At 40.9% G+C, this 12255-nt stretch overlaps 1 protein-coding gene across 1 annotated transcript in view; it reads left to right on the top strand.

Moving 5' to 3' along the window:
* Window positions 1-12255, top strand: part of wwc1 (WW and C2 domain containing 1) — a 57526-nt gene that overhangs the window by 38916 nt on the left and 6355 nt on the right. The window contains exons 7-16 of the mRNA XM_061898805.1: window positions 340-486; window positions 579-649; window positions 740-985; window positions 2474-2563; window positions 4347-5017; window positions 5103-5214; window positions 5295-5465; window positions 5580-5772; window positions 5854-5991; window positions 11009-11052. Of these exons, the coding sequence (XP_061754789.1) occupies window positions 340-486; window positions 579-649; window positions 740-985; window positions 2474-2563; window positions 4347-5017; window positions 5103-5214; window positions 5295-5465; window positions 5580-5772; window positions 5854-5991; window positions 11009-11052 (1883 nt within the window). The remainder of the gene's footprint in view (window positions 1-339; window positions 487-578; window positions 650-739; window positions 986-2473; window positions 2564-4346; window positions 5018-5102; window positions 5215-5294; window positions 5466-5579; window positions 5773-5853; window positions 5992-11008; window positions 11053-12255) is intronic.

A 12255-nucleotide genomic window follows, 5' to 3' on the forward strand; every position in this document is an offset into this window, starting at 1 on the left:
AGGGCAATTGTATAATGGACCAAGACAAATATTTGTATTGTTATGCAATGCACAAAATATAAGAGTACAATTCACTTCAACTTGTGAAGACTTCTCCTCACACCCCCTCCATCCCTTTTCCCCCCTTTGTGGTCATCTGCAGCTGACAACCAAGTCTAATCCTATGTGTGCAATTGTGTCTTTTGTAGCATTTATGCATTTTTTAATGGGGTATTAGTAAATAATATCACAAATAGTGTCATAGAACGACTTAGATAGCACACAAAATTTACCAAACACAAAACCTTCGAGGAACTGTTCTAAAAAGCCCCAATGGTAACTTTCCGTATTTACGTGTAGAAATTGGCCATTCTGAAGGATGGCTTCCAGCTGGACTCGGGCTCACAGCAGGAACTGTGGGGCAGCAGTCCCTCGCTGGCCGACTCGGAGCTTTCCATACCCCGACTCTATTCGGACGCCGGCTCGCAGACTGACATACCTGCTGAGGTAAGTCTCACTTAGTAAACCAGTGACACAGCCCTTAATAACATTTAAAATCCAGCAGTTTTCATTATTTTGTTTTAAATGTGTGTTTATAGTACACAAACAACTCCAACAAACTTGTGGAGAAAGTTCGACTCAGTCTGAAGTACGAGGAAGCCAAGCGTCGGTAAGTTATCACCTTTTGTGTTTTTGCAGTTTTGCTTTGTCTTTAGCACCCAACCACCCCCCCAACCCCTGCCATTTTTACACTTGCCAGGATCGCCACCATCGAGGTCCAAATTGCAAAACTGGACAGCGAGGCATGGCCGGGGCTGCTTGATCCGGAGCGCGACCGTCTTATCCTCATCAACGAGAAAGAGGAGCTTCTAAAGGAGCTGCAATACGTCAGCCCACGCCAGCGCTTGGAGCCCATCGATGCACAGAAGCTGGAAACAGAAAAGAAGCGTTTGGAGAAAGACCTACAGGCCGCCAGGGACAACCAGAGCAAGGCTCTGACTGAAAGGTGAGCATTTGTTGATATTATCGGTGCAATACTGAAGGAGAGTTTTCAAACGCTGCATTTTGCTACCGAAGTCATCACTTCCATATTTCCTCCAAATCAACTTGTCCCACCGGTGACTTAAACGAAGCAAAAGCCAGCAGCCAATCCCAGATCTTAAAATCTGCTGGCAGGAGGAAGAGCTCAATACTGTAATACACAGACATTCTCACTCATTTTATTTATGACACAATAATGCCCTATAAAACTTTATTGCGCTCCATTTATTTATATATATATATATATATATATGTGTGTGTATATATATATATATATATATATATATATATATATATATACATGACTTTTTGTCATTCTAAACAAATTATGTGTAACATAACATCTTTTACGAGAGCATGGGAGAGTGTTGCCAGGCAACCAGCTATGAGACCAAGCAGTAATGGCTCCACAGAGGAATTACAGAGTTTGCACCTTGTGTATACTTTAACGGCTCGCTACACAGCTACCTTTGCATCACTTTTCGACAACATGAAAAGATGACTAAAAAAACTACAAACTAAACCCCCCAATCACTTAAATATAGCGGTCACTAGAAGATGCTGTCATCTAGTCGGTGAACAGACGTGATGATGATCATCTCTGAAGGGATGAAATAAGTGGCCTTTAATTTTCCTTTGACCGTCAGTGACGTCAAACCCTCCATGCCCGATCCTTATCACAAATTAAAGACGCCACTCAAGCCCCACCACCACCACCACCACTACCCGGCGACTCTCAACAGGAGTCCTGTTGTTCAGGTCGGTCTTTTCCTGAGCTCAAGCCTCCCTTTTGTACGCTTTGAGTCTCCTGTTCCCGTAACACGAGGAGCTCACAAAAGAGCCTCTTGTAGTGCTCACGTTTGCAAAATAGTTGTGCGGACACACCAAGACCCAAGAATGTACGCAACTGCGCACACATAGAACATGATATGCACCTGCGCAATCCAATATAATGTAAGTATAAACTAGAATTACTGTCTTTGCAAAGGCGGAATTTATGTTATGGATCTCATTAGGGTTGTGGAGGTCATGCAAAAAAAAAAAAAAAAAAAAAAAAAAAATTACAGTTATAAGGTACACCGATGTAACTTTACAAACCTTGCAGTCACATTTGTTCCTGAATTGTCCCCGATTTTCCTTTCAATGTTAGGAAACAAGAGCAGTGAATTACCACTGTAAACGCAGGTGAAAGTTACGTTGACATTCACCTCACAAGTGCTTCGGTGTAACCCGATCAAAAGCTTCCTCTCTCTTTGGCTTGTTCCCATTCAAACCCTGGATCATGTGAGCAGCTGTCAATGACTTTTTTCATTCCGCCAACAAAGCTTCCACAATCAGAAGATACCGCCATCACCTGAAGGCAGCTAACAATAACTCAACACGGCATCTTGGTTATGGCTGGAGTGTGTGATCAATGATTAAGCACATGAAAAAGTTTGTTGTCACTCTGCAGGCTGCGCCTTCACTGCAGGAGGAACACGCTGGTGAGAGAGCTGGAGGAGTTAGTTCGACTGGCCACGTCGTTACACACTCAGCTTAAAAGGTTTGTTCACCTCTTATTTGATAGCACTGTTCTGCTTCTATGTAAAGCACGTTGTCTGAGGTAATTGAAAATGAGGACGTTTTTTTCAAATATTATTTTTTGGTTTATTTTTGACGTCTGCACCTGTCATATTTGTATTTACATAACAGAAAATAAAGCAGAAAATTAAAGTTTGTACTCTCCAAGAGTTCAGTCCTGTTGCTTTGGCGCCCTCTGTCGATGCTTCTTTATGTAAGGAACTGCATTTTTTATTTTTTTATTTTGCCTATCATTCGCAATCCCAATGTAAGACAAGAGTACATGTTATTTTTAAGAATTCAAATTTGTTACATACAGCAAGTGCGAGGCGGCTAACAAGGCAGCTGATGTGAGTACACTATTCCGCCCATAAAGCCCTCTAAAAAAATATCCAAAAACCGTCAACAATACTTTATTTACATCTTGCGACCTGAATATTAGCCAAGTATTAGCAGTATTTTTATTAAATGTGCTAACGCAGGCAAAATCACAGAGCGCTAAATAGCTTGTGATGCTATATTGACCCGGTGAGCTGCTGCATTGCCACTGATCTGGGGAAAGTTAATTATACATTTTAAATCATGCCTCTCACCTGGATAGTTGAAGGACGTAGACATACACCAAGAAGTTTATAACAAAAGAGACAAAAAAACAATTGTTTGCGGACTCCTTCTTTTTTTTTTTTTTACCTCCAGTTGGGTTATAATTAATTCTTCATCTAAAAGGGAAGATATAAACAGCCTATCTGTCGGCATTCCAGTGAGAGCAGACATTGTACAGTAAGTGGTTGTTTTATTTTATTAGAATTTTGTGTTTCTTGTTTAGCACTTAGCAATACTACTGCATGATGCATGGTGTTTCACCAAAGCTTAATCTGCTTCTCACGCAGCTTCTATAACTTGTAGCCTATCTTCTTTATATTTTGTCCCAAAGAAGTCTTTTATTGCCCTTATCAAGTCTGTCATGAATAGGAGTGTTGTTGGAGGGGAAAGCAAACGTTGTGATGCATATTTGAAATTAATACACCGTTTTATGCTTAAAATAAGCAAAATACATAAATATTACTTACTTGTTATTGCAAATGTGCTGTTACTTCATGACAAGTTTTTACTCACAGTGTGTATATTAAATGTTGTTGAAGGTTTTTGAAGGTTTTTCAGAGTGCTTTATAGGCGGAACTCCTATTGGCTCCATTGTTAGCTGACTTTTGCTAGCATTTATTTAAGACATGTGTTCTTGTCTTACATAGTGATTGTATATGATGGTCACAATACATTTAAGAAGTGCAATTCCCCTTTAATACCATCGGCCCTTATTGTGAGCACAAAATAGAATAAATATGACATTAATATGTACTGCACAGTTATCTACCCCAGGGTTTCCCAAACTTTTTTCTACCAGGGACTGGTTTAATGTATGCATTATTTTCACGGACTGGCTTTCTACGTGTGGCAGATGAGTACAGCAAATATGAACATGGAATAATTAGCTTTTGGCTACAATCTGGCAGATTAACATTTTATATGTCCATTAATGTGCATTGTCCCATGTACTGTAACAAAGTAGTTGTAATGTACACCTATCAACAGGCTTATTGGTGTGTTTAGTGGGACAGGTGAAAGTTAAGTCGGAGAAAATGCGGTAGAGTATAAATTAATTATTGTTTCTGTGCGGCCCGGTGGCAAATGTGTCATGGATTGGTGGTTAGGGACCACGGCTCTACGCCTATTTTGTAAAAATCTATCTTTTTATGTGTCCCGTCCAGTCTGTCCGCCAGCACCTTATCATGTTCGTCCGGCAGCAGTCGAGGCTCCCTGACGTCGAGCCGCAACTCCCTGGCCACAAACTCCAGCTTGGGCTCCACCTCCTCGCTCAGCTTCACCGACATCTACCTGGAGCAGAACGAGTTGGCCGACCCGGACTTCCAAAACAAGCTGGAAAGCCTCCTGCAAGAGGGGGGCCAGGGAGGCTACCGCCCCTCCAGCTCCATCACCACCATCCACGAGCACGAGGTGGTGACAGGTAGCAGCGGCACAGGAAGGGACGCTGAAAGGCCGCAGGGCCAAACACCAGGAGTGGGTGGAGATACTGAGAAGAGTGCAGGGGGTGGAGAGGTGGGATCATCCCGGATGCAAGCCCTCAGGCTGTCAGAAACCCCTCACTCAATCAGCTCCTTGTCCCCACGGTCGTCGATTTCCTCGCTCTCGCCACCGTGCTCGCCACTTGTCACGGACACTACCTTTCTGTCAGAGGAGGCTTTCACCACCGAGGTGGGATCTGGCGGGTTGAGCCTGGACCTGGAGCTCCACAACAGGCTCGCAGAGCTGGACATCCGTATAGACTCCCAGACGCTGCAACAGCAGAAGGAGCGCAGTGCCCACGGTGGGCTAGAGGAAAAGCAGAAACGCAATGGCCTCCTGGGTGAAGAGATCAAAGGTGACTGTGAAGCTATCCAGGCAAAATGCATGTAAGATTTGAATCTTTCTCTCCTTTTTAACATCATTTTTCTGTTTTGTTTAAGCTCAACTGTTGCAAGGAACAGGGGCGGGACCAAAGAAGATGGGCGTTATCTCAGCTGTGTCTGATGAGTCCGTTGCAGGTGACAGCGGCGTATACGAACCCTCTGAGTGCAGGTACCAAGTAGAAACCATTTTGCGTGCCAAAAAATGCATCAGGAATAAAAAATGTGATGATTAATATTATTTACTTTTAGGCCGGGCCTCCCTGCTGACCTCCTGCTGGGCTCTGATGAGGAGAGGCTAGCTTTGGGCTGTGCTCAGGTTCAGCTTGGCTTTCGCTACGAGTCAAGAACCCAGCGCTTTACTGTCTTCGTCATGCAACTGTCCAACTTCCGCGCCCTCTGTCTGCCCGCTGACCATAAAATGTGCGTCACTTGACTTTTAATATACTCAATACGCACAAAACAGTAAAAAAACGTGCCAGCAAAAAGTAGTTTAGTTCTTATATATTAACAGTGTCATCTGAAAATTCACTGAAGGCATGTTCGCGTGGCGGTCCTTCCGTGCGTAGAGACGACACGCTGCCTGTTCAGAACACGCGGCTACATGTCTGAGGACGTCATGGAGATCAAGGAGGTATTCGGCATGCCGATATCTCACAGTGCACTACGGCAGAAGACGCTAAGGATTGACATATGTAACACCGGCAAGTCAGGTCACGAACATTGTTTGGTATGTACAAACTTGTCCTCCAAATTGTTGTATTTAGTTTGTCTTTATATTCGAGTTTTAAACTTTTTATGGTTCCTCCAGGCGGGAGCCCAGATCAGCTTGGCCGACATCAGCTGTTCAGAGGAGAGAAAAACCAAGTGGTACAATCTGCTGAGTCGAGCTTTTATGCCCGAGGTCAGCAGCAAGGAAAAAGAAGCAGCAGCTGGTGGCTTGAACACAGTAAGAGCTGACACTGCACTGCTATTAAGAATGCTTTGTAAGTTTTAGTAAAGTGCACAAATACATTGAAGTTGTGAAGCCTTAAAATGATTTGCAAGGGGCTGTTAACAATCTTTACATGAATGCCTAGAGCATGCTAAATTTCTTATGTTTCAAGCATTATACAGTAGAACCTCGATCTATTGGTTCTTGAAAATTTTTCGCCGACCGAAATGTTTGTATATTGAAACGGATTTCTCCTTAAGAAACAATATAAACATTAATAATTGGTTCGGGCCTCAACAAAAATCCATCCATCCATCCATCCATTTTCTACCGCTTGTCCTTTCCGGGGTCGCGGGGGTGCTGGAGCCTATATCAGCTGCATTCGGGCGGAAGGTGGCGTACACCCTGCACAAGTCGCCACCTCATCACAGGGCCAACACTGATAGACAGACAACATTCACACTCAGATTCACACACTAGGGCCAATTATTTTATTTTAAAAATGCACACTTTGAAGACAGTATAATGTGTATGTATATTGTATTTGTATCAAAATAACATTACAAGCAGGTAATGGCTCAGCAAACTCTTTTTTTATCCAAACACATAAAAACACCTTAACAGTCAATGCCTCTACACACACACACACACACACCACAAAATTCCCTTTGGTGGTCTTCAAAATGTTAGCAAAATTGTTGCTACAATAATAAACAAAAAAGTAAATCATTTTGCATTGTGTCCTTGAATATATGTGACATTTGTTGAACAATCCGGGACTGGTAGACAAACATAGCCACTGCTAAAGTTAGCACAACCTAGCAGTGTGAGGCGGTCCTTAAACGGCTTGTGTTCCGGTACTGCATTCTCCTTTGCTGTAGTAAAGGTCCCCTCTGGTATATTTTTCCAAATAAGTCCAGTCTTATCACAGTTGAAAAGATAGGTAGAAAGCCCCTTTCACCGACAAAATCCAAGTTGAAGCGGCAGCTTTGTTTGATCAACCTCACCATCAGTGACCATGCTGCACTCAACACTGTAAATGACGGCTCCCCTTTTTAAACTTTTTCAAACACCTGCGGCTCGCCTTAAATTGTTCTTCCATGCTGGGTTTCACTATGGTCACTTTTGGACATCAAGTCACCACATAAATGGCGAGCCTTCTCTCAAATGATAGGCTTGCTATTGCCAGCCAGCTGCTTTTCAATTAGGTGCACTAGCAGCAACCTTTCCACATTTTTGCACTTTCTCTCCGTCCTTGCAAAGTTATTTAACTTCTTGGGCAAATCCAGCCACCATATAAACGTCCTTTTTTTGCAATTGTGAACTTGTTTCTTCTATACTTTTAAGCCAAACCATTGGCACCACCGTAGCAATTCCATTCCTCACAAAATATAAACAGGATGTGACGTCAGGGGGCCGCCTCTTCAAAATGGCATTTTACAGGAAATGTTGTGGTCAAAATGGCAGCCCCCGTCGAGCTTTCAGCGGAAAACAAAATTAATAAATAAAGGTCGAACTAGATCTGACCAATCTAAGTGTATGAGCATAAACTAATGAAATCTACTCGAATAAGCGGCAAAACGTAATCCAAGACAAACCAAGCAGTCCAGTTGCTAACTATTAAACGCCCTGAGATGACAACGACCTAGATGAATGAGAATCTTCATAGATATGAATAAATAAATGAAAAATTTAATGAAGCGACAGTACACTGAGACATTGGTTGGACACTGAGGCATATTTGGCCCGTTTTATACGTTTGTAGCCGAAAAGAACACAAATAATGGCGTTCGTGAATCAAGGTTCCACTGTATTTTGTCTTTTCAAGATTTCCGCACGTAATGATGGAATTAGGCCCTGGGGTAACGCGTGCACCCGCGTTGTTGTGAGCTATCCAAATTGCTATCATTAGGTAACGTTAGGCTACACCAGTGCTTCTCAAAATAGTTTCAGTTACCGCCCCCTTTGGAAGAAGAAAACATTTTGCGCCCCCTCCCACTCTCTGCCGCGAGTATTATTTGTCTATAAAATTGTTGTAAGTACCGTATTTTTCGGAGTATAAATCGCTCCGGATTATAAATCGCACTTGCCGGACGGCGTGGCGCAGTGGAAAAGTGGCCGTGCGCAACCCGAGGGTCACTGGTTCAAATCCCACCTAGAACCAACCTCGTCACGTCCGTTGTGTCCTGAGCAAGACACTTCACCCTTGCTCCTGATGGGTGCGGGTTGGCGCCTTGCATGGCAGCTCCCTCCATCAGTGTGTGAATGTGTGTGTGTGAATGGGTAAATGTGGAAGTAGTGTCAAAGCACTTTGAGTACCTTGAAGGTAGAAAAGCGCTATACAAGTACAACCCATTTATTTAAATGCAAAATAAAGAAGGAAAAAATTATATATAAGTTGCACTGGAGTATAAGTCGCATTTTTGGGGAAAATTTATTTGATAAAACCCAACACCAAGAATAGACATTTGAAAGGAAATTTAAAATAAATAAAGAATAGTGAACAACAGGCTGAATAAGTGTACGTTATATGACGCATAAATAACCAACTGAGAAGGTGCCTGGTATGTTAACGTAACATATTATGGTAAGAGTCATTCAAATAACTATAACCTATAGAACATGCTACTCGTTTAACAAACAATCTGTCACTCCTAATTGCTAAATCCGATGAAATCTTGTACGACTAGTCTCTTAAGTGAATGAGCTAAATAATATTATTTTTTATTTTACGGTAATGTGTTAATAATTTCACACATAAGTCGCTCCTGAGTATAAGTCGCACCCCCGGCCAAACTATGAAAAAAACTGCGACTTATAGTCCGAAAAATACGGTACACCTTAGCATAATATTGTATTCTTATTAAAAATAAAGAAAAGAGAAAGAAATATAAATCAACTTACAACTAAGAATAACTTTATTCACCTTTTATCAACAGAAAATATTTAAAGTACATCAGTTTGCCTGACATTTATTTTAGAAATGTATCCTTATTTAAACTTTAAACATTTTTTAACCAACTTCAACCATTTTATACTGAAAAATAAAATTAACGCAGCACAATATATAAAACATTTAACCTACAAAACAAAAATTAATAAAACATTTGTGCTTAATTTTTTTTAACCAAATGAGGGACTCAAGATTGACTACTACAATGAGCACATTTTGTAGTGCACATCTTTTCGAAGCGGGGTTTTAAGCATGATACTTACTGCCGCCCCGACATTGCACAAATATATAGTCAAGAGAAATATGTTTTTATCCTTTTAAATAGTTACTTGCATTATTATGTTATGATTACATTACATTATTGAACACTGTAAAGTTTTTATTGATTATTTCCTCATTTTAAGAGCATATTGTCTACAAAAGCGATGAGTCTGTCTGCATAAAGCCAGGAATTTTTTTTTATAAATTGAGACATGAATATGTTGATTGCGAGGTTAAAAGTAACATGTCTTCCTCCATTCATTGGTTTCGCAATTTTATGCACTTTTATGTATAAAATATAAATTTTGCAAATTGTAATTTTGGAGAGAAAAATCATAATTAAGTTTTTTCTCGAAATTGTGTTGCGTTCTTGCACATGCTTGCGTGTACTTGTGGACAAGACAACGAATGAGTGAAAAGCTTGAACCGAAAAATTTAAAATAATAAGCGAAAGATATAGATACTTAAACCACTAGTGTTAACATAACATAGCTGTTAGTGTTCTTTTTTTATATTTTTTGGCTTGAAAAACGTTTAAATAAAATGTTAACTATATTACAGACACACTTGGCACACTAGGCAGTTTTCCCAGAGTCTAATCATTTGTGATCTCACAAGGCCAATGCAAAAACATAATATAGCAGTGCCAGCCACACTCAGTGCGCTGTTGGATTGGCTGTAAATAATATGAGACAAATGTGTATCCATCCATCCATCCATCCATTTCCTACCGCTTGTCCCTTTTTGGGTCGCGGGGTGTGCTGGAGCCTATCTCAGCTGCATTCGGGCGGAAGGCGGCGTACACCCTGGACAAGTCGCTCTCTCATCACAGGGCCAACACAGATAGACAGACAACATTCACACTCACGTTCACACACTAGGGCCAGTTTAGTGTTGCCAATCAACCTATCCCCAGGTACATGTCTTTGGAGGTGGGAGGAAGCCGGAGTACCCAGAGGGAACCCACGCAGTCACGGGGATAACATATAAAACAAAAGACTGGTGTGTTTAATGTTAATAAACTTACAATGTTATGCAGAAGTATAAACAAATGTACTGTATATATACTGTAAACAAAAAATTTGATATGGTAATTAACATTGTGTATTACAAAGAAAAAAATGGTGCCCTAGGTTGATTGCATGGAGAAAATATGACTCTGAGGACTACAGTAGATCCCTGCTGTTCCCCCAAATGGTGAAAAAAATTTGAATAATTAATGCTTCAATTAAAAAAGCCCAGGTTTTAGATTATCACATACCACATAAAAAATTATATGATAATCTAAAACCTGAGGTATGCTGTTTCACAGTTATTTAACAAATTTTAATTACGGTTTTACACCATATCTATTACCTACGATCCATTTCTACAACTTTTGCCCTTCTGCCATAGTTTTCCATAAAATGTTTTGTGTGGTAACTTTCATCACACAAAATCCTCTCCGGTACTGCCGAGCAGCACAACAACTAGCAAGAGCAATAGTGCAGCACATTGGCAGGCGGTGAGCAGTCAGGTTTTTCAAAACAGTACCCTGACAGGAACATTTTGTATTCCCTTTAACTGAAATGTTCTTTATTTTCCTTGTCTATGCCACGATTAATAAACAATTATGCATGTACTTACAAAACGTTCCTCTGTTGGAAATGTTGAGATGACTTGTGAAACAAAGCGCTCTGTTGATTTGTAGCTGATTTGTAGATATATCTCCGCTCCACATGATATCGCCATCAATCAACTTTCTGTTAAGTCACCAACAGTAAAAAAAATAAACTATTGATCTACTGTTTATGCTAATTAACACGTTGTATGTTTCAGGCTGGAGCCAGCAACAGTGACACAGTTCTAGATGACGAAGAATGGTAAGATTCTTATGTTCCCTTACTTCTCACTTACTCGCCATCTACACTGTTTTTGTTGTCATTATGGTTGTCATGATCCCAGAATTTCAGTAGTCAATACCAATAACTATGAATTTCCACCATCCTCGATATTTATTCGACACCACAATGTTAAAAAAAAGGAACCCATTTACTTTGAAACTTACTATTTTTTTAAAAACTGTCAAGTATTTAAGATCACTGTGCTTCAACATATTTTTGCACATAATTGAAATTGGAGAAGCAGTTGCCAAGATTAAAAAAAAAGAACAGCAGTGGCCTATAGCCTCTCACTATACTTATTTCTAGTCTTTAAGGCGCTACTTTTTTCTGATGCTTTGAGCCATCTGCTTTGTACAAAGTTGCTGCAAATGTATGTATTATTCAGGTTTGACGGAGCACATTCACACACAGACACACACACACACACACACACACATACACGGGGCGGTATAACTCGATTGGTAGAGCGGCTGTGCCAGCAACTTGAGGGTTGCAGGTTCGATCCCCGCTTCCGCCATCCTAGTCACTGCCGTTGTGTCCTTGGGCAAGACACTTTACCCACCTGCTCCCAGTGCCACCCACACTGGTTTAAATGTAAAAATTAGATATTGGGTTTCACTATGTAAAGCGCTTTGAGTCACTAGAGAAAAAGCGCTATACAAATATAATTCACTTCACTTCACTTCGCACGCACACACACACACACACACACACACACACACACACATTCAAACGCACGCACTACCACAATTGACTTTCATTCTCTTGCACATCTTCCCAGCCATCATGGCCGTTATATTGGGAACCCCAGTAATGCCATTTACCATCTGTTCTCACTGTTAAATACAACTTAAATGTGGAGACAACTTACCAGTCATGCACCGTCATTACTTACATGTTGGTTGAATATGTTTTTTTTTAATGCACGTCAACGCGACGCCCACGACTACTCTCGTTGCGATTATTGCGTTAAATATTTGTGCGCTAGGTGCTTGTTTACATGTGATAAGCGGAACAGGAGCAATCATAGGTAGATGTTTGCGACATGACAGAACGCGCAGACAGAATGCAACCTGACCAGTTCCGAGCCTGGATTTTTCTAAAAAATTTGTCTTTGTCACCTCCAATCACTCGTTCGTAAAGTGGAATTAAAGCATAAACATTTGATACAGTCTTGTATTC

This window comes from Nerophis ophidion, linkage group LG04, assembly GCF_033978795.1.
Source record: "Nerophis ophidion isolate RoL-2023_Sa linkage group LG04, RoL_Noph_v1.0, whole genome shotgun sequence".
NCBI classification, from domain to species: Eukaryota; Metazoa; Chordata; class Actinopteri; order Syngnathiformes; family Syngnathidae; genus Nerophis; species Nerophis ophidion.